The 22,337-nt window shown below is 42.1% G+C and overlaps 1 protein-coding gene across 1 annotated transcript; it reads left to right on the forward strand.

The window, feature by feature from the left end:
- Positions 1-487: 487 nt before the first annotated feature.
- Positions 488-22,337, forward strand: LOC128330129 (phthioceranic/hydroxyphthioceranic acid synthase-like). Its single transcript, XM_053262465.1, has 7 exons — positions 488-972; positions 3,757-3,860; positions 6,227-6,380; positions 8,025-8,185; positions 9,718-9,921; positions 11,539-11,720; positions 12,478-22,337. The coding sequence occupies exons 2-7, from the start codon at positions 3,806-3,808 to the stop codon at positions 18,022-18,024; spliced, it is 6,303 nt and encodes a 2,100-aa protein (XP_053118440.1). The 5' UTR covers positions 488-972; positions 3,757-3,805; the 3' UTR covers positions 18,025-22,337.

The following is a 22,337-nucleotide window of genomic DNA, read 5'->3' on the forward strand; positions in this document are numbered from 1 at the left end:
TGTTAAATACGGCCTCTGGCGGGGGCAAAGAGGCGGGAGGGGTAAGCAAGCCCTCCCGCCCTTAAAGAAATACCCCCCACCCGGACCCGAACCAGCCCGGTCCCGAACTGGTCCGGCAGTTCGGCCATTCTTTAGAATGGCCTCCGGACCGGTTCGGACACACCCCTAGAGGCATCCTACCTTTGAGGCTGGAGGTGGCCTTTAGCCCTCCAACTAGTAGCCGCTGATAGACCTCTCCTCCATGAAGTTATCCAAACCCCTCTTAAAGCCATCCAGGTTGTTGGCTGTCACAACATCTTGTGGCAGAGAATTCCACAAATAGATTATGCATTGTGTGAAAAAGTACCTCCGTTTGCTAGTCAGCAGGCAAGAGTGGAAATAGGCAGGAGAAATGCATAAATAACAATAGCAACAATACCATGTACAATTGTGTTCTGATGTTTCCCCTTCTCCACGTCTGGAAACATTTTCCCACAATCCTGCAGCACTCAAATGATTCTGAGCTATACTTCCTTCTTCAGGAGTCTGGATTGACCATGTTATATTATGACCACAGCAGAATTGACTTCATGGCTATGAGAATTTACCTCACAACTATGAGAATTCCACTATGGATTTACCTCAGAGCAGAATTCAGCTCACACATTTACCTCATGTGTTCCACACACAGGGCCTTATGTTATGTAGCCTGACTTCAGCAGAATGTCAAATCTCTTCATCTGCTTACTTTATGCCCTCAGCAGCCATTTATGTAGACACATCTCATCCCTCCATCTTATTAATGGGACACCACGTTATCAGGTGGCGGAACCTAGATGTCAAGCCTCTTTGTTTTGCCTCAGCCAACACACACTTCTTGGGCTTTCCCTCCATTTGTGGCCATGACTGTGTGGTTGCCTGTGTGGTTGCCACCTGCTGCCCTATTTCTGCATTACAACCTTACTGCTGAATCTTGATACGGCTCAGAGATTGGTACTAACCAACTTATACTATAGCAACATTCCATATTTATATAGCACTTTCATCCTAAACATCTAAAACTCTTCATATGGTCTGGTTATGGTTGCCGCCAACTCGTTTGGTGGCAACTCAGGACCAGGCCTTCTCTGTGGCTGCCCCGAGGCTTTGAAACACACTTTCTGCTGAAATATGAGCATCTCCTTCTCTGTTTGCTTTTAGGAGGGCCCTGAAGATGTACTTGTTTTCCCAGGCTTTTAACAGAAATTTAAATTTAATGTGTGTTTTTATCTATTTTTATTTTTATCTGTTCTTATGAATTTTAAATGTTTTGTTTTATATTATGTTTTAATATGTACGCTGCCTAGAGATTTCTATACCAGGCAGTATAGAAATGCAATAAATAATAATAATAATGGCAACTTGAAGAAAGAAATAGAGGGTTTAATACTGGCTGCACAAGAACAGGCACTAAGAACAAATGCAATAAGAGCAAAAGTAGAAAAATCCACAACAAACAGCAAGTGCCGCCTTTGTAAAGAAGCAGATGAAACCGTGGACCACCTAAACAGCTGCTGTAAAAAGATCGCACAGACTGACTACAAACAAAGGCATGACAAGGTAGCAGGGATGATACACTGGAACATCTGCAAAAAATACAAGCTACCTGTAGCCAAGAATTGGTGGGACCATAAAATTGAAAAAGTTGTCAAAAATGAAGATGTAAAAATATTATGGGACTTCCGACTACAAACAGACAAACATCTGCCACACAATACACCAGATATAACTGTAGTCGAGAAGAAAGAAAAAGAAGTCAAAATAATCGACATAGCAATACCAGGGGATAGCAGAATAGAAGAAAAAGAAATAGAAAAAATCACCAAATACAAAGATCTACAAATTGAAATTGAAAGGCTGTGGCAGAAAAAGACCAAAATAATCCCAGTGGTAATTGGCACCCTGGGTGCAGTTCCAAAAGACCTTGAAGAGCACCTCAACACCATAGGGACCACAGAAATCACCATCAGCCAATTACAAAAAGCAGCTTTACTGGGAACAGCCTATATTCTGCGACGATATCTATAACAACAGCAACAGCATTGACAATAAAATTCAGCCATCCCAGGTCCTTGGGAAGGACTCGATGTCTGGATAAAACAAACCAGTCAATAACACCTGTCTGTGTAAATAAATATAATAATATAATATAAATTGTCTTAGCAAACCTCACAGCAGCATCTTAAGGCTGGCCAGTCTCATTATCATCCCCATGTTAGTGGGACTTGAGCTAAGAGATAACTTGCTAACCTTAAGGGCACCTGTGTGAACAAGGCTGTGTTGAGCTTTGAACCAGTGGTTCAGACTGCTTAGACTCCAGACAACACAAATCTAATAGCAAATGAGTAGAGCACTTATTTTTGAGGATAATGACCATTTGCAAATAAAGCCCATGGAAACACAGAAGGGTTATGTAAACGACTACGCGCAGTCAGTTGGTCAGTTGAGTGGGTGGGTGGGGGAAGGCAGGGTTCAACCTACCTTCCTCTCGCAGCCCTGAAGGTGTGCAAGCTGCACGCACACACAACCAGTGTTGCCAGGAGCAACACGGATGAATCTTTGCATTGCTCCCTGTAGTGTTTGTAACAAAGGCCAGGATTCGTTGTCCTGGCCTCCAGAGATCCCACCATGAACTATGCAACATGCACGATGCATTGGGGGATTCCCCCAGGAGAAGGGTGTCCTAGCAGTAAATAACAGTGATGTGTGAATTTTAGCAGTTGTTGGCATGTTGCCCATGGCTTCTTTACACATTTGGGCTCCCATGTTGAGGTTGCCAAAATGGTTCTACATGGCGGTGGTCCACATGGGTGCTGTACATTTTTGAAGATCATCAATACCTCAACCATTCACAACCGTTCAGTGCCTGATTGCATTGTCCTGGAACTATCCATGATTGGGAGTATCCTTGTGGTGAACTGTATTAAGGATGTTGTGGTCCCATGTGGGGCACTGACTGTGGAACACTGGAAACTGAAGCAGTTTTTGATGGTCTGAACAGAAATGTAATATTTGAGTATTTTCTCCTTTACCAGATCAAAAGAATATGTGATCAAAATATTTCTGGGACGGCAGGGAACATTTTAATCAGGTTTTGTCCTCTATCAGCTGTGGTGGAGCAGCGGGGAAGCAGCTTGCCTAGGGAGCAAGAGGCTGTTAGTTCAAATCCCCGCTGGTGTGCTTCCCAGACTCTGCCTAGTGAATATATATTTGTAGTCACTTATATCAGGCAGCAAGATATAGGAAGGTGCTGGAGGCGGATGCTCACTTCAGTGACAACTGCAAAGGCATCATCTCATACTGCGCGGGAGGAAGGCAATGGTAAACCACCCCTGTATTCTAATAAGAAAGCCACATGGCTCTGTGGTCGCCAGGAGTCGACACTGACTCGACGGCACAATCTTTCCTTTTCTTTGTTCTCTAACTAAAAACTTTATTTCTTTTTAATATACTTGAAGAACTAGACATTTAACTTATGTGCAGTAGTCATGTTTTGGTGCAGTAATAGAACAGTGATAGTTTAGAAAAATGGGAAGAACCACACCAATCCATGAACAAAGAAACAAATAACAGAAGTGCAAAAGTCTTTAATATATGCAGCGTTCAGATGCTTTATCTCAGTGCAGTTCAATTTTAAAAATGCTCTTCATTGGGATATAATTTAGTGCACTCTCTGTTAAATTGCCCTTATGGAGAGTTGCTGACACCTCAAGAATAAGTCAATTTTGTTTTCCATAGAATGGCTGCTTTCTTCAATGGCTTGCATTAACAGAACAATAAAACAAAGATGACATCTCAAGATGAAATAGCTATTGTGGGGATAGGATGCAACTTTCCTGGAGGTAAGTCTTTGTTAAATAAAGCAAACACATTGTTCCAAAAGTGATAGTAGCAATGCATACCATTATTTCTTTCAGTTCTACATTCTTACCATTATTCTACAATATGGTATCTGCCTTTAGAAGGGATGAAAATTCTTTGTTTATGATCTGAAATTTAAAAACAAAACAAGAACAGGACTACTTACAGAAATATGTTGGAATTTTAGAGACAAACTATACAGTCTAATAAGTGATTTTTGTTTTTAAACACGAAATAGCTGCCAGATCAGGTTGCCTACAGTGGTAGAGGAGGAGAGGGAGAAGCAGGCACATACATAATGTTATGTGTTGTGTGGTAAGACCCTACCTTGTGTAGTAAGACCTTCTTGCTAGAAGATTTTTAATAGGGTAAGCTTCTGACACTAGGATGAGAAGTTATTGTCCGACATGTTAAAGGCATAACTAAGGCTGCTGCACATTGCTTCAGGTTAGATTTTATGACAAATCTGGAAATGTTTTACCACTTTAAATCTGCTCTAATTGTTTGATTGCCTTTCACTGTGAGAAACAGTTGAAATCTTTTTATCCTACCCTTCACTTGGGACTTTTTGTACTCTGATCACTTTGATTATAGCTATTTATTTATTTATTTATTTATTTAGCATTTCTTTATTTCTTTAACTGTATTTATACCCTACTTTTCAGCCTGGACTGGCTCCCCAAATATCTTATAATTTTAATAAACTAAAAAGTACAATATACAGTGGTCCCTCGACTTACGTAATTAATCCGTTCCGAACGCACGTTCGGAGGTCGAAATTTTCGTAAGTCGAAGAGCGCACCATGGAAGTCTGGAAACATTCGTAAGTCGAGGAAACCGCATCTAAAAATTCGTAGGTTGAGTAAGCTGAATCTAAACCGGCAACTACTTCCGGTCTTTTTTGTCGCTCGTAACTCGAAAACATCGGATGTCGAGTAGTTCGTAGGTCGAGGGACCACTGTATTATGTAGAAATATTATTGGGATTTCTTCTAGTCCCTCGCTAGGCATCTAGTGGATCTCACTGGGAATCTCATCTGGGAACCCAAGATTAAGAAACCCTGCTCTGGATGGAGGAGGGAGAAGAAAATCTAACCAGAAACTAACTAGAAAAGAAACATTGGGGTCATGGTGGGTTACTTAATGAAAACATCAGCTCAGTATGTGGCAGATTTAGAGAATGCAAATTCCATGTTGGGATTAATTAGGGAAGGGATTGCAAATAAAAGGATTGAAAATAAAACTCTCAATAATATTCCTATCCAAATCTATGGTATAGTCACACTTGGAATACTGTTTACAGTTTTCGTGGCCTCATCTAAAAGAAGACAATGAGCCAGTTTGAATGATACCTTACCAGCCCACGTGATTAGAAACTGGACTGTGCCTGTTGTGATCTCTTCTGCATATGTCCTGATGCCTTACCAGCCATGGCCCTTTATTGCAGGGGAGTTAGTCTAGATGTCAGCCATTGTTTCCAACCCAGAACTTTACATGTGTGCTGGAGATCAGACCGAGCTCCTTGCAAGCAGGCAGATTATCTGCAAGCAGGTGGCCCTATTAAGTTCAACTGAGTGGACAGTTGTGTGTGCGCATTTTGTGTCCACAATGAATTGCTGGAGTGGAGTGAGAGGAGGACGTCCACACATTCTTAGGCACAGCACAAATTCTCAGGATAATCCAGTGTACATGCAGTACTTGTACTGCTTTATATGACTCAGTCATAAATCGTACAGCAGCAGGATGCAGTGTAAGGTCTTTGGGCCACATGCAAACTATGAAGACCTCCCCCACCCCCCCTAAAACCCATCCATTTGCTCTGGAACAACCAGGCCATATGGGTGAATTGCCATATGGCAGTAAAGTGGGGAGCTGTTGGAAGTTGAGTGAGGCATGTTTTTCCCGTAATGTAGTTGAGATGTATGAATAATGCTTTAAACTCTTGGCCACAGCGCTGGAGGAGCCTGACCAGATCAGGGCCATGGCACAAGGGAGAGGGGTTTAATCTTTTACCCCTGCACTGTTCTCCAATGAAAACTACTCCTTTCTAAAATCGCTATTTACCTTGTTAGGGAAAACATGCATGTACACAAATGCACTAAATCAAATAGGTCTTTCTGGAAAAGTTCATATTTCATGAAACTTACATAGTGCAATTTTAATTTCAGAATTCATTTGGAAAATGGACTTCTTATGAACATTGCATGTGCATTGAAACAAGAGAAGATGTGATATTTTGTGTGTGGGTGGGAGACAAGCATTATCTATCTATCTATCTATCTATCTATCTATCTATCTATCTATCTATCTATCTATCTATCTATCTATTATATTTTGTCATATTATAGGTGAAGGACTTGACAGTTTCTGGAAAGTTCTGGAGACTGGCAGAAACTGTACTATAGAAATTCCACCAGAAAGGTTTAACATTAAAGAGTGGTATGATCCAGATGATAACAAGCCAGGTAAAATACGTACAACTAGTGCAGCTCTTCTTGACAAGTAAGTCAAACTCTTCTAAAAACCATTCAGGCTGTCTAAATGTGCAAATGGATAGTGGGGCATATTTTTCCTCTGAACTGACTAATTTTCCTGGTTATACGTGTTCTAGGATCCTCCTTATAAATATACATCTTAATATTAAATGAGCAATTGTACTGTTTTGCGTTGGTTGCTCAAAACACATTTTATTGTCATGTGAGCTGGTTTTGATGAAGATTTTAGGCTGAATGTATTCTGCACTATGGAGAAATATGTGAGTGCTGCTGACTCCTATTTATTTGATAACGTGTACTTAAATGAACATGACATGATATAATGTTAGTGTTTCATCACACACACTCTGCCCAGCTTCATTCACTGCCACTTGAGGGGTAAGGGCAGGGGGAACTCATGTTGTACGTGCATACAGGTCTGAACAGTTCTACTGTGGCTGGTCAACAACTGTAATGAAGCTAAACTGAAACTACAGGTCTGTATATGTGTACATGTTTTTCTGTGACTGACTATACGAGTGCTCATTTAAAAAATGAACTTGAGTACAGGCCCCTCAAATGCAGGGTACAGATAGGAAAGCCCTATTCACACATTATGTTCAATGCACATGCAATATGTGTGCAGCATACACATGTATATGCACATGCAGTAGTTCACATATTAAGTTGAGTGCACTGACAGCTGTAAATGTACTATCTGTATCCTGCATTTCAGTATACAATACCATGCTTCCCCTCTGCACCCTGCATTTGTGGGGGCTTGTACCCTGGTTCACTGGTACATATATATATATACAGACATCTGTAAACACATACAACATAATGTCTGAACAGGGCTTCTCATTCTCTGGATTACAAATACTTGTGTTTCGCCACCTGCTTTGAAGAGGAGGACAGCAGCTTTAATTACATTCTTATTTGGAATTCCTACTTATTTTCCTGCTATTTCAGTTTATTATGTTATGGCATTTGTAAATATTAGATGCTAAAAAAAAATCTAACATATACAAATGCTTCAATAAATGTTAATTATACATTGTTAATTTATTGTTATAAGTAGACTAGGGATAATAGAAATGTGTTGTATTTTATGGATGAGTCCGAAGTGTGTATGTTGTATTTACATCCTCTGTATTGTGTTTTTCTGAAGTATAAAGGGAAAGAAACCTCTCGACATTTTTGACTGAGGGCTCAAGCCAACAAAATCTCCCTAAGATTCACCCAGTTTATTTGATTCCTATTGCCATTTATAAGGTTGTGCTGTGTTTCTTTCAGCCACATGCTATGAAATTATACTGGCATGATGACTGCTGTGCCCAGCTTGACCACTTAGTTGCTGGTGTGATGGCACATAGGATTAGGCTTCAACTAATATTAAGGCCAAGCAAACAAGACAAGACAAAGCAGCTTGTGAATCACACTGTGGCCTGGTTCACACAACATTCAAGTCTGGGATTAATGTTGGTTATCAGCATTTACATGATTGTAAGAACCCATGCCAAAGTAGTTTATAGCCTGAGAGTCCCACTTTGGCATGGGTTCACACAATCACATAAATGTTTGTAACCCTCATTAAACTGAGATTCAAATGACTGTATGAATGAGGCCAACAGGTGGTGCATGAGGTCATGTCTCAGTGTTTATTTTTCAGATTTAATTCATTTGACAACAAACTATTCGGCATTGACAATGAGGAAGCTGAGCACATGGATCCTCAGCAAAAGCTACTCATGGAATGCACCTACAGAGCTCTGGAAGACGCTGGAATCACTACTGAAGATATCTCTTGCACCAAAACAGGGGTTTTTGTTGGTGAGCAAATCATTTGATCCAGAAGACTTGCCTAATTATATCACAACAGTCCAATACATCTGCTTTAGCCATACAGGCAGTCCTCAACAAGGTGCTCTGAGCTAAGATGAATGACACTTAAGCCATTTTTAAACTGCCACCTTATTTCAACTTTATAACACTTGCCACTGGAGGGGAGGTTCCACTACATGGTTCCTGGTGATGCATAGGCTAGAGGAGAAAGAGGGGGCAGCACTGATGGCTGGGGGGCTCACATTGCCATCAAGAGACTGGCAGTCTTGGGATAGTGGCTGCTAGTCAGTCAATCCCTCCATAGCCTCTGAATCTGAGACTACAGAGGGATTGGCTGACCTGCCCATTCAAGATGTTCCTCCTGCTGCCACTGCTGCCGTTTCCATTTTTCCTCCTCTTGGTTCAGCTCTTGTGCCACAATGGTGAGAGGGAAAGAACCTGACCCACAAGCAGACCTCACCCTGCTTCCTCCCTGCTCTATCTAACCATTGCCCAGGAGGAGGAGGAGGAGGAGGAGGAGATAGAGGTGTGCTACCCAGATAGTTCCTTCCTTCCTTGGAGAAGTGAGAGAGAGCCAGGAAGGGACTGGGAAGAGACTGGGAGTAGGTGGCAAGAGTGAGTAACTTCTGATTCTTCACCATCAACTTCTTTGCTGCACATTTGCACCACCAGCTTTGGCAGCAGAAAGGATAAATAGGATATCTGGCTTTGGTTCAGGAACCAAAATCCCCTTTTATGACATTGCTTCATATGGGAAAATTGGTTCTGAAATGAGCCTTTTGACTTAAGGCAGTTTTCAGGAACCAAATGTGTCATAAGTCTGAGGACTTCCTGTATATAAGAATGACTTATGACATCATAGTAGTAAAATGGGCATAAGAACCCGTGGCATCTTCAAATAAAAGGTTTTGAGAAACTCTAGGAAGCTGATTCTAGCTAGAGTTAACAGTATGGGGTACATGAACCATTGCTCTGATGCTGCACAAATCAGGTACACACTCTCTCTCTCTCTCTCTCTCTCTCTCTTACAGTTTACAGGTTTTTAAAATTGTATATATTTCTACTTCTTTTAAGATCAATCTTCACAAGGAAACTTCCAGAAATTTCAAAACAAGACAGTAAAATCACATGCAATAAAACATTTAAAACAACAACAAAAAAGCAGAATTACAGCTATTAAAAAGCAGCTCAAGACAAGCAGGGCTTGATGGATTTTCTCAAGGGGGGAGTTCCATAGCATTGGTGCTACCACTGTAAAGACTCTGTTTCTGGTACTTGCCAAACTCTGTTTCTGGTACTTGCCAGGATTATTGTGAAGATAAATGGGGGTGGAGGGAACCATTTGTCCTTCCCTGAGCTCCTTGAAGGAAGAATGGTATAAAAATGTTACGTAAATATATATGGTGGGATAAAAATCACAGGGTGGAAAATGAAAATAAAAAAAACATTCCTAAGCATAATTTGAATGTTTATCTTCACATTGATCTTAAAAACATTCATCTTATTTTCTGTATTTACAGGTCTGACAAATCGAGACTATGAGAACCTAACCAGCAGGGCAGTGGCTGAAACAAACCAGTATGATATCACTGGGACAGCAATGAGCATAGCCGCTAACCGGATTTCACACACTTTTAATCTGACTGGACCATCCCTTGCCATTGATACTGCCTGTTCATCATTCCTCTCTGCTTTGCACTTTGCCTGCAATGCCATTAAACAGGGTATTGGAATCTAAAGTAAATGGATATGAAGACTGTGAACATTTATGTTTAGACTTGCTAGGGCTCCTAATCTCCATAATGGTGGGGGAGGGCTATTAGAATGACTTCCTTCAGAGCTGATGGATCCAAATTCTTTCCTGGTAGCTTTGGGGCTGTGCCAGCTTGATGCCCTCCATCCCTGAAGACAATGGCAAGAAGCTGCCCCGTCCATGTAGCTGATGCCACAAATGCGGCCCCACTCCTCACTGGCCCCACCCCATCTCTGCCTCCCACATCCAGTTACTACCCTTTTGCAGTTTTGTACATGTGCCCAGCAGGAGGAAGAATGCAGCAGGAGGCTTTACAGACAGAGCTTTATGCTGTGAGGTATCCGAGGAGCAACTCTACTTCACAGCAGATTCAAGACCATTTAATCTGGCGGATTAGGTGGAACATTCACATAGCCCTCAGCTGCTCCCCTATGTACATCAAAGACAAGCATTGGAACTTAGCAGAAACATCGAGGTTCCCCCCTCCAAAGCTGCTGGAAATAGAGGATTATATTTTAAGTTGGACATACCTCAGGCTAAACCAGATTTTGCAGCCTCCCTTTTGGGGGGGGGGGAGCCTTGTCTGTCCTGGTCCCTGATAGGCCGCAGGGAGGTGGTCGGGTTAAATCCAGCGAATATGTGGACTGGCACACTCCAATCAAGAGTGGATTCGAGGGGAAAGTCCTGTCTGTAAAACCTCCAGCTGATACTTGGAGAAAAGGGGAATGAAAGCAAGAGAGGGAGAGAGCTGCTGCCGCCATGATAGAAAAGCTCAGGCAGCCAGTGATGCAAAAGTCAGTGACAGAAAGCCCAGGCAGCCTGGGCTTTCCATCACTAGCTGCTGCATTGCTGGGCTTCCCTTCACAGAATTTGGCCCCATTAAGGTGGCAGCAGCAGTTCTGAGGGAAAGAGCTGCCACTCATTTACAGTTGCAGCTGCCAGCTATGGGAAAGTCCAGACAGCTGCTCCACACTTCCTCCTGCTAATCATGCCATGTAAGGGAAAGGGCGGTGCCCAAGCATGGGCAGGTGGGGATGGGTCAAAGGAGCAATGGGTGGGACAACATCAGTACAGACTCCCAGCCAGCAACTGGGTCCAGGGGCACACAGGGTGAGGCAGGCAGGGGGTGTATTCTGACGCCTCAAAAAGCCCCCCCCCCAAGTGCTACCTGAGGTGATTGCCTCAATTCACTTCATGGGCAGGCTGTCCCTGCTTTGATAAAAAAATTCTCCTATTCCTGCGGATGATCCTGTTGTGGCCCCAGTTGACCTCTGGAATAGGGAAATGAACACCCTCTTTCCATTGCTGAGGCTGAATGGCTCCCTGGTTTTCTGGGGATCTGCTGGCAATGAAGGAATATTGCTAATAAACCAATACATCTCTGAGAATCTGCAAGCTCATCAGTTGCTAAAACAGTTTAAAAATATGTTCCGATTGATCCATGAAAGAATATTCTGACATCTTGAAATACGTGTAGAGTGAAAGATGTGTTGAGTCACAGAAATCAGCTCCTTGTGAATATCATCCCATTCTTTCACTTGTAATGACTTCAAGTAGGCTCTGTTTGTTTTTATGTACATTAACACAGGAGACTGTGAATCTGCTCTTTGTGGAGGAGTGAACTGCATTATAGATCCTTGGAAGTTTGTGTCCATGAGTAAAGCAAAAATGGTCTCTTCTGAAGGAATCAGTAAAGCATTTTCTAAAAAGGCAGATGGTTATGGAAGAGGAGAAGGCTGTGGTGTTCTTTTGTTAAAGCCACTCAAAAAGGTAAGCTGTTCATACTGTGCTCCCCACACTGCTCCAAATTCTGCAGACCGCTCTATACCCATTTAGTTTCCTTTGAATAAGAGACCACCTATAGACTTATAGTTTGTTTGGAATATTTGCTTATGAATAAATATACAAGCAGATCTTTGTTGTAAAAAATGCAGTCAGAGAAGATTTGTACCTTGCTAAGTCATCAGTCTAACAATATGGGGGAAACATGACACAGAAAGCTATACTGTGTATGGGAAAGAGAAGGCTAGTTTGGCAAAGGACAAAAGATTGTACTTAAAACAAATTTAACTGATGGATGCTTCCACTATTAAAAGAAATTGGTACATAAATATAGTCATGTTGAAATAATTACTCAAAAATAACCAAACAACCCACCGTGACTAGAACAATCTAAAGAGAAGTACTCAGACCGTCAACTTAACTTCCACAATAAATTTATCTGATAAACATATCAGAGCCAAAGTGGCTTACACGCTGGATATGACAAAGTGCATAAACATATATAACAAGAAGTATTCCCCCAGATGTATGCTATGTTGGCTCTGATATGTTTATCAGATAAATTTATTGTGGGAGTTAAGTTGACGGTCTGAGTACTCCTCTTTAGATTGTTCTAGTCACGGTGGGTTGTTTGGTTATTTTTGTTACTATCGCATGACTCCTGTTGGTTTAGCAATGAAATAATTACTCATGCTTTATAACATTAGATATCCTTGTCATCCCACCTACCCCCACCCCCAAACAGGCAAAGGAAGAATTCAACAAGATATGGGGTGTCGTCAGCATCAGTGCAATCAACCAGAATGGATCTGTCACTCCAGCCACAGGAACATCTCATATAGAACAAGAAAAATTATTGCTCAGCATTTACCCAACTCATATCGATCCATCAGCTGTGCAGTACATTGAAACACTTGGCACAAGTAACCCTTCTGTAGATGCCATTGAAGCAGAAAGCCTGGGCAATATTATTGGTAAAAAGAGGTCTCCAAAAGTATCTGCTCTCAAGATTGGTTCAGTTAAAGGGAACATTGGGCACACGGAGTCAGCTGCTGGGGCAGCAGGATTAATCAAAGTTCTTCTCATGATGCACCATGGAAAGATTGTCCCATCTTTGCGCTTCTCAGAGAGCAATAGCAGCATAAATACTGAGAAATTAAATCTCTGTGTTCCAACCATGGTGGAGAAGTGGGATGAGTCTAGTGAATATGGCAGAGTAGCTGCGGTCAACTGTTTTGGATTTGGAGGGACTAATGTCCATGTAGTAGTCAGACAGGTTAAGCAAGCCCAGGCTCTTCCTCCAAGTAAAAGACCTGCTGAATTGTTTGTCATCTCTGCAGCTTCACGTTATTCTCTCAAACAAGCAATGGAAGACACAGCTAGACATGTCAACACAAGTGCCTCGGCAACACTCCCAGATCTGGCCTACACATCTGCATGTAGAAGAAGCCATATAAACTACAAGTACCGAAAAGCATTTGTGGCATCCTCCCTCCAACACTTAGAGCAACAGCTTTCTTCTGCAGCTGAAATGGAAATAGCTCCATCAAATAAGCCTCCAGAATTAGTTTTTGTGTTCTCTGGTAATAATCTGAATTTCAAAGGGATCTGCAAAATCCTGCTGAGAAGTGAGCCAGTATTTAGAGACAAATGTATTGAAATAAAACAATTATTTCAGCAGTTCTCACCCACTGGAATTTGGGAATTAACAGGAAGCGACCATAAAGATTTGTCCAGGCCTGAAATTGCCCAGCCCTTACTCTTCACACTGCAGGTGGCCTTGGTTACTCTTCTACAGTCCTGGGGAATTAAGCCAACTGCTGCTGTTGGCCATTCAGTCGGTGAAGTTGCTGCTGCCCATTGTGCTGGCTTTCTTTCCCTGGAAGACGCTGTCAAAGTCATCTATCACAGGAGCAGGCTACAGGCTAAGGTCCCTGGAGGCCGAATGTTGGTGGTTGGGAACATCCCTGTTGAAGAAGTGTCAGGAACCCTTGAAGCATTGAAGGGCAAGGTCTGTGTTGCAGCATTTAATGGTCCACAGTCTTGTACGTTGTCGGGAGATGCAGATTCCATCAATGCCCTTCAGAAAGACTTATCTGAACGCTTCATCAAAAGAAATATCTTTCTTCATGATGTAAATGGACCAATTGCATATCACAGCCACATGATGGATCCAGTCCTAGCAGAGATGGCAGCAAATCTATCAGAATTAAAGAAAGGGAAGCCAGAAATTGACCTAATTTCTACAACAGGGAAGGCTCCTTCAGATGCTGACTTTGTTACAGGCGACTACTGGGCCAGACAAGCTCGTGATCCTGTTTGTTTTGCCCAGGCCTTAACAGATTTGGCAAAAGACAGGGAAAATATTGTATTTGTAGAAATAGGTCCTCACAGAGCATTGCAGAGATACATCTTTGAAACTCTGGGAACAGAAACTAGAGCTTTGCTTTCCTTACAAATAGATAAAGAATACATTACACTTCTTAATCTTATAAAAGATGTATTTGAATTGGGATTGAATGTCAATTGGCAAAACCTTTATGAAGGATATCAAAGTGTACCATCAGCCTATCCCAGGTATCAGTTTGATCATACAAAACTCATGCCTCATTTGAACATTAACCAGCAAGCAACTAATAGAACTACATGTTCAAGTCATCCTTTAATTTGCAGTGTAAATACTGACAACTCCGAATTCATCTGTTCTCTTTCTCGGTCCCCGACACAGTATTTATATGAGTACAAGAATCATGGAGTTACTTTGGTTCCTAGTACCTTTTTTGTGGAACTTGCTCTGGCAGCTGTGATTAGTAGCTTGAGACCAAAAGTACCCTTAAGTTTGTGTCAGATGAATATAATTTTTGCTTCACCATGTGTGTTAAAAGAAAATCCCCATGATTTTAAGATAAAGGTGGAGTCTCAACAACGGATTTCAGAGTTCAGAATATTATCTGGAGCAGCAAATATGGTTCATGTCTCAGGACATGTCACGAAGAATACTGAAACATTTATTGAAGAAAAAAGCATTTCCCTTCAAGACATTTTTCAGAGGTGTAGATCTGTTGCTAGCAATGATAAGGTTTATGAAACATTGTCACTATCTGGATTCCACTATGGCCCTACTTTTAGGCAGCTAAGTGACATATTTTATTGTGAAGAGCTGAAGGAAGCTATCACAACTGTTAAAGTCAAGAGACAGATAGCAGAAGAAATGCATGAGTATTGCATCCATCCGATACTCTTAGATTGTTTTCTACAAATGGCAAGAGTTCTGGCTACAGTTACTTCCAAGATCCAAGTAGTAGGTCTTTCTAGTATAAGCAGCCTTGTTGTTGCTCGGCCTTTGGAAGAGGAAATGATGATATATCTGAAGACAAGCAAGTCCACTGATAATTACTTAGAGTTTTGTGGGTGCTTCACAGATAAATATGGCTTTGTTTTGTCAGAACTGAAATGTGTCCAGATCACTTGTGTGAAGGACATTCCCAAGAAAGACAATGAGGTCTTGTTTGAAAATAAGTGGAGAGAAATAACTTCCGATCAAACAATGCAAAATTTACCCAAAGCACCTAGAGTTGTAGTGTTTGCTGACAAATTTGGAATAGCACAGCAACTGAAGAACTACTTACACAGTGAATCCAGATTTGTTACCTATCAGGACTGGGACAAAATGTTGGTAACCAAGAGAACAGATACCAGTGCACAAAATAAGATTAATTTGGAACTGCAGGGCTACCATGATGTTCTCTTTATGTGGGGAATCCAAAAACTGAATGAAACTTTACCAGAGAAAGTGGTGAAATATTCAGTAAGGTGCTGTGAGGCATTTCGTCAAGTTGTTATTGCTTTAAAGGAGAAGAAGTCTAATTGTTCCATCACAATAATCACTTTCAGGACATCAGATGGGAAAGTAGATCATATAAATTCTGGCTTTGGTTTGTATGGCATGACTCGAACATGTATGATTGAAGTCCCTGAAATCACATTTCAAATAATTGATATCAGCTCCACAAGCACAATAGATATCTCAGCCTTAGCAGATGTTTTAGTAAAGTACAAAGCACAGGATTATCCAGAAGTCTGGATTGATGAAGGGAGAATTTACAGTTCTGAAATCAGGCGCACACATATTGAAGCCACAGCCTTCAATATGCCTCCCCAGCCACTTCAGAACTCAGAAATGTGCATTTTGTACACAGCAGATCCATATGATGTGAATAAACTATCAGCAGAACTTGCCAGTCCATGTGCTCAACTTGGCAACCACAGTGTTGAAGTTCAAGTTGAAAAAATAAGCATCCATTCAGAAGACTATTTTCCTGTTACCGTGTCCAGCTGTAAGTTTGGGAAAACTCTGTATTGGAATTCACATACAACAGATAAGCACCAGCTATTAGCACTAGACTTCACCGGCACTGTAACTGCAACAGGTACTGAAGTGAAAAAGATCAAAGTGGGGGACCATATTGTTTCGTGTTATCCAGTTTCTGCAGCTTCAAGAGTTAAAATTCCAGAAACTGTTTGTTTCAATACCCAGAAATTTCCATACTTTAGAAACATACCATGCATGTCATTCTTTTGGGTTGCAAGAGAGGTTTTACATAAAACACTGCCAATGCCCAAACATAGTGAAATGTTAGGTATTATTTCTACTGAGCCTGAGTCAGTTTTGTGCAAAGTAATTATGTTTTTAGCCCAGGACATAGGATGGAAAACAATAATTACAAACCATCTGACTGGTCTATGGCAACGTGTTAATCAGTGTCATGCCCTCATTTTTCTACCTCCACTAAATGGAATTTTTAAACAGGGGCTAACTTGTCTCTTTCATCTTCGAGACATTGTACTGATCTATGGCACTGAGCAGCCAGAATGTCTGAGATATCTGATTGGAAGTGATCATGAACATATCCACATCCACACTGTCAATCTTATCCATATTTTTCAGAAAGCATCTCTGATTCAGTCCCAGAAGGATATCTATTGGTGGCTTAAGTCAGTGAATATGAAACAATTAAGACATCTCCCATTTTCAATTTTTCAGCAAGCAGGAAAGCTTGAACCTTCAGATATTGCTATATCTTATTTCAACTGCAAAAGTGTCCCAGTTGCAGTGCTGAAAAGTGAGGAGGAGGACAGCAAGACCTCAGACATACCAGTGATGGAAACAGGCAAGAGACTATTTAAGCAGAATGCAGTTTACATAGTCACTGGGGGACTCACTGGGCTTGGCTTTGAAACAGTAAAATTTGTAGCTCAGAATGGAGGAGGACGCATTCTGATACTTTCAGAAAAAAACTTGAGTGCTGAGATGCAAAAGGAAATAAATAATCTCCAGGATCACTGTGGGTGGTGCAGAATAGCCAGCTTGCAATGCAATGTTATTTTCAGTTCTGAGGTTGAAAAAGCCATAAGGTCAATCAGTAAAATGTTTCCAAACTGTCCAATCAAAGGAGTATTCCATAGTGCTATGATTTTACATGACCAGCCTCTTGAAATGCTAACCATGCCTCACTTTGAAAAAGTTTTAAATCCAAAAGTAGCAGGGGCAATCAATCTGCATCGCGCTACGCAAGGCCAGGAGCTGGACCATTTTGTATGTCACTCATCTGTTTCGTCGTTTCTTGGAAATGCAACACAGTCAAACGATGCAGCTGCCAATTCCTTCTTAGACTTCTTCTGCCACTACAGGAGAAACAAGGGCCTTTCAGGACAGTCTATTAACTGGGGAGTATTACACTTGGGAGACCTGCAAGGTCAAGAACATATTGGAAATATATTACAACCTAACGGTATAGAGGTTCTACAAGTGAATGACATTCATGAGTATCTTAAAAGAAGCTTAATTCTAAACAATCCTCAGCAAGTTGTTGCAAAACTCAATTTTCAAACTTTAGCCAATTATGTTTTATCACAAAATTTATCACTGAGGAGTCGTTTTTATAGTCTTGTTTCTGAAGAAACTGCTAGCAATTCTGAGCTCACCAGTGAAACTGCATCCCCAAATCTCTCTCTACCTGTAGATTACATCACTTCACTTTTGAATGGTCTCAGTGACACACAGCTTGGTGATATTTCATTGCATACACCACTTTGCTCACTGGGGATAGACTCTACAGTAGCCTTTTCACTACAGAATCGCATCCTTTTGGAAAGGGGACTGGAAATACCCCTTGTGAAACTACTTGATCCTCACTCAACCATATCAACTTTAATCTTATATCTGAAAGAAAATTCTAACACAACAAATTCTCATGTAGCTCAGTGTTCTGATGCTGGAAGCTGGTTGTAGGAACACTTTTCCTGGTGTTAACTTAGATGAACCATCAGTAATAGCTGAATGTTCCCAATATTTTGTCAGTTCAGAGCTCAATGGATAACTAAGGCTACCCTGATTTTAAAAACATACTCTATTCAGGACAGGACTTGAGCAGGGTTGGCTTCAGGACATTGCACCTGTAGGTCCAAGCACTCGGAGTCAGGGGACTGCTACAGATAATCTGCCCCAGGAGATTTTACAGACAGGGCTTTCCCTCCTGATTGGAGTGTGCCAGTCCACATATTCGCTGGATTTAACCCGACCTCCCTGCAGGCTATCAGGAACCAGGGCAGACAAGGCTTTGTTTTTCTCCAAAGGGAGGCTGCGAATTCTGGCTTAGCCCGAGTTATGTCTGGTGTAAAAAAAAAATCCTCTATTTCCAGCAGCTTTTGAAAAAAACAACTCTGGGGCTTCTGCTTACCCCCCACCCCCAGGTGTTGATGGAGGTGTTGATGGCTATGCAAAGGAGGTGCTGATGTCTATGTGAATGGTCCATCTAATCCCTTGAATTAAAATGCCTCGAATCTGCTGCGAAGCAGATTTGCTCTTCAGATACCCCGAGGCATAGAGCCATGTCTGTAAAACCTCCAGGGGAAGAACTGGCCTCATCCAGCAACTGGCAGACACTGGTTGGGAGAATTTTACTGCTTTTATTTTGGTGGCAGCAGATAAAGAAAAGAAACCTATATCTGCTGCCAACCCCCTACCAAGATAAGGGGACATAGCCCACCAAGATAGGATGCCCACCAGAGGGCACTATCCTGAGGACCTCCTCAAACCTGGAGTCAGTCCTGGATCTGGACATGCTTAGCATCAATCCTATAGATGAGCCATTGTAACAGTATACTGTAGGTGGGTTGTGGTAGCGTAGCTTCTGTTGCATCCTATGCTTGATGGGTGGAGCAAGTTCATCTTGTCCATCAGCTGTCTCTACAACACAATATATTTATACTAAGCTAAATGTCCAGTAAGGCAAATGCTCTTATTTGTGTAAAGAAACTTAATTTCCACTTGTCAATTATAAAGTTTCAATTGAAATTTTCATAGAATCATAGCATTTCAGAACTGGAAGGGATATTGGATGTCTCCTAATCCAACTCCCTGGTCGGTGTCAGTGTGTTACAGCAGCCCAGGCAGATGGCCATCCAGCCTGATTGAAAACTGCTTTCAAAGGAGAACCCAACTGCAGGGCGATTTCCAGACTAGACCCTACAATGGGGTCAGGATGAATCTCGGAAGTGTGCTTCCACACTACCTGTGTCATGACACTGCAGTCCCTACATGGACAGCAGGGTGCCGTTCACATTTCCAATGCCTTGTTGCAAATTTAACTGCTGCGATATAGAGCAAGGGCGTCGTCTATCTGGTGTGAAAAAGTAGCTGTTTTTTCAGTTTGTTAGTTGCTGCGAGACTGCTCCCCCTGCTGTTTACGTTCTGAATGCAACTTGCCCGAATGGAGGCATTTTGCTGCTGAGCAGCTAGTCTGGAAAGCACCCAGGAGACAGACTGTTCCACTGCCAAACAGTTCTTAACAGTACGGCAATTCCTCCTAATGTCTAGTCTGAATCTGCTTCCTTGCAATTCCAACTCATTAGCTGTAGTCCTACCCTCAGGAGCAACAAGAACAAATCTGCTCATTTATGTGGCAGGCTGGCAGCCCTTCAGAGATTCAAAGACCGCCATTATATCTACCCTTAATCTTCTCTTCTCCAGGCTAAATATTCCTAGCGACTACAATTTACATACTGCTTTTCAACAAAAGTTTTCAAAGCGGTTTACATAGAAAAATAACAACTAAAGATGGCTCCCTGTCCCCCAAAGGCTCACAAACTAAAAAGAAATGTAAGTTAGAGTCTAGCAATAACCATAGAAGGGATGCTGTGCTGAGGCTGGATAGGAACAGTTGCCCTCACCCCCAACCTAAAGAGAAGCAAATATCTTTAAAATTTAGCAGGGGTTAGCTTCTGCTCAGTTAGCTCGTTGCTCAGTTAGCAAGGGTCAGCTCCGTCAACCTTTCCTCACAGGACTAGGCGTCTAAACCCCTCACCATCCTTGCTGCCCTTCTCTAAACCTGTTCCAGTTTATCCATGTCCTTAATATGTGGTGCCAAGAACTCCCCTTTTTTGTTCTTCAACTTTCTGAAAGATTAAATGGTCAGCCAGGCAGGTCAATAATTTTTTGGACTTCCCACCCTTAGTAGAGTCAGACTAGTTTGTTATATTGTATCTATTGTTGTTTTATTGCATTTCTATTGTAAGCCACTCAAACAGCAGTGTATTGGAGGGGTGGGATAGAAATATTTTAAATAAATACATAAAATCCAATAGACATTCAGCAAGTGGATAATTGAAGTGCCTCATAACTATGGCTTGCCTCTTCAAAAGTTTGAAAATCTGATTTAGGACAGTACCATCTAAGAGCGGAACCAGCCAAACGGTGGCTTGTGTTCGGCTCTCCCTGGTGGCCCCGCCAGTAACACCCTGTGCGCATTACATCACACGCACAGGCGTGTGGCTTGGGTGTGCCGAGCAAGCTCTCCCTTTCTTATTTCAAGCAGTGTTTGAGGCAGTCCTCGCTGGAGGCCGAGGAAGGGAAATAAACGCTGTCAGGCAGCAAGTGTTGCCTGGAAATTAGAGAGGAAGGACTGGGGCGGGTCTTCGGGCAATCGGGCCATGCCCCCTTTGCGCATGACATCATGTGCAACGGGGGCTCCAGTGGCCCTTTTCATTGGCAGCCCAGGTTCTTTGAATCCATTTGCTCAATGATGCCTTCACCCCTGGCACCATCCATGTCCTCTGCTTGGCCAAGTGGTCCATAGTAAATTCCCACAATGCTATTGCTTTTATTTCTCTCTCCTTTTATTTTTGCCCAGACACTTTCAATAGGGCTTCCATTTTCAGATTCATGGATTTTTGTGCAGATGTGTACATTATCTGCATAAAATACAATTCCCCTTTTCTGGAGGATCTATTCTTTTTGAACAAGTTATACCTTTCAAGTACTAAATTCCAGTCATAAATCTCATCCCACCAAGTTTCAGGGCTGCACAAGAGACATATTTTCAGGTAGCACAGGAGGGTGTCAAAAGTGGCCACTTCTCCGCTGCACTGGTCCCCCTGAAGGACCAGGTTTGCAGTCCGTGAGTGCTCATCGATCTAGCACGGTCACTAGAGACTCAAGCGGCCTTTGTGGCTTGGAGTGTCTTTTATCAGCTTCGGCTGCAGGGGTGTAGCAAGGTTGGAGTGGGCCCAGAGACAAGATTTAAAAATGCCCCCCCCCAAGCTCAGCTATTGTGGACGATGCAAGTCATTTAATGGTACTAGAGAAAGACATGCTGTTCTGGTAGCTCCAGGTCTTAACACTCACATCAATTTCGGGGGATGAAAACAACTGAAGGAAGCCCGGGTGGGTGTGTGGCTGGGGGAGTCAGTCATGTGACTTGCCTCTGGGGGGCCCCCCAAGGCAGTGGGCCCCCAGACAACTGTCTCCCCTTGCCCTATTATAGTTACGCCCTTGTTCGGCTGATATGCCAATTGCGACTTTATCTGGACAGCGATAGCTTGGCCACAGTTACTCACACTCTGGTAACCTCTTGCTTAGGTTACTGCAATGTATTGGACATGGGGCTGCCTTTGAAAACAGCCTGGAAACTGCAGCTGGTACACAATAGGAATGCAAGATTCATTAACTGGGACTTAACCTTTTTTTCATATTACGCCAGTGCTTCGTCAGCTGCACTGACTCCCAGTCCATTTCAGGGCCCAATTCAAAGTGCTGGTTTTAAACTTTAAAGCCCTAAATGGCTTGAGATCGGGTTACTTGAGAGATCGCCTTGCTCTCATACATCCCTACCTGATCCTTAAGATCTGCTTCGGAGGCCCTCCTCCAGATGCCCTTGCCAAATGAGGTGAGGAGGGTGGCTACTAGGGAGAGGGCCTTTTCAGTGGTTGCACCCTGTTTATGGAATAGCCTCTTCAGTGAGGTTCACCTGGCTGCATCACTTTGTTCTTTTGGACGCCAAGTAAATACCTTTTTGTTCACCCAGACCTTTTAAATTCAGGTTTTTATATTCGGCTTTTCAGATTTTATGATTTTTAACTGAATTTAAAATTAGTTTTTAATGCTGCTTTATATTGTATTGTGTATTTTATTTTCACTTTTTTTGTCTGTTATGATTTAATGTGTTATGTGTTTTTATTGTATGTATTAATCTTCTGTTGTGAGCCACCCAGAGAACAATTTGTTATGGTGCGGCTAACAAATAAAGATGATGATGATGATGATGA

The sequence above is a fragment of the Hemicordylus capensis genome, chromosome 6, assembly GCF_027244095.1.
Source record: "Hemicordylus capensis ecotype Gifberg chromosome 6, rHemCap1.1.pri, whole genome shotgun sequence".
NCBI classification, from domain to species: Eukaryota; Metazoa; Chordata; class Lepidosauria; order Squamata; family Cordylidae; genus Hemicordylus; species Hemicordylus capensis.

Excerpts from the sequence above, each read along its gene's own strand:
- LOC128330129 (XM_053262465.1), top strand. The coding sequence starts at position 3,806 with ATGACATCTCAAGATGAAATAGCTATTGTGGGGATAGGATGCAACTTT. Across the intron at positions 3,861-6,226 it reads AGGATGCAACTTTCCTGGAG|GTGAAGGACTTGACAGTTTC; the intron begins GTAAGTCTTTGT and ends GTCATATTATAG. Across the intron at positions 9,922-11,538 it reads CTGCAATGCCATTAAACAGG|GAGACTGTGAATCTGCTCTT; the intron begins GTATTGGAATCT and ends ACATTAACACAG.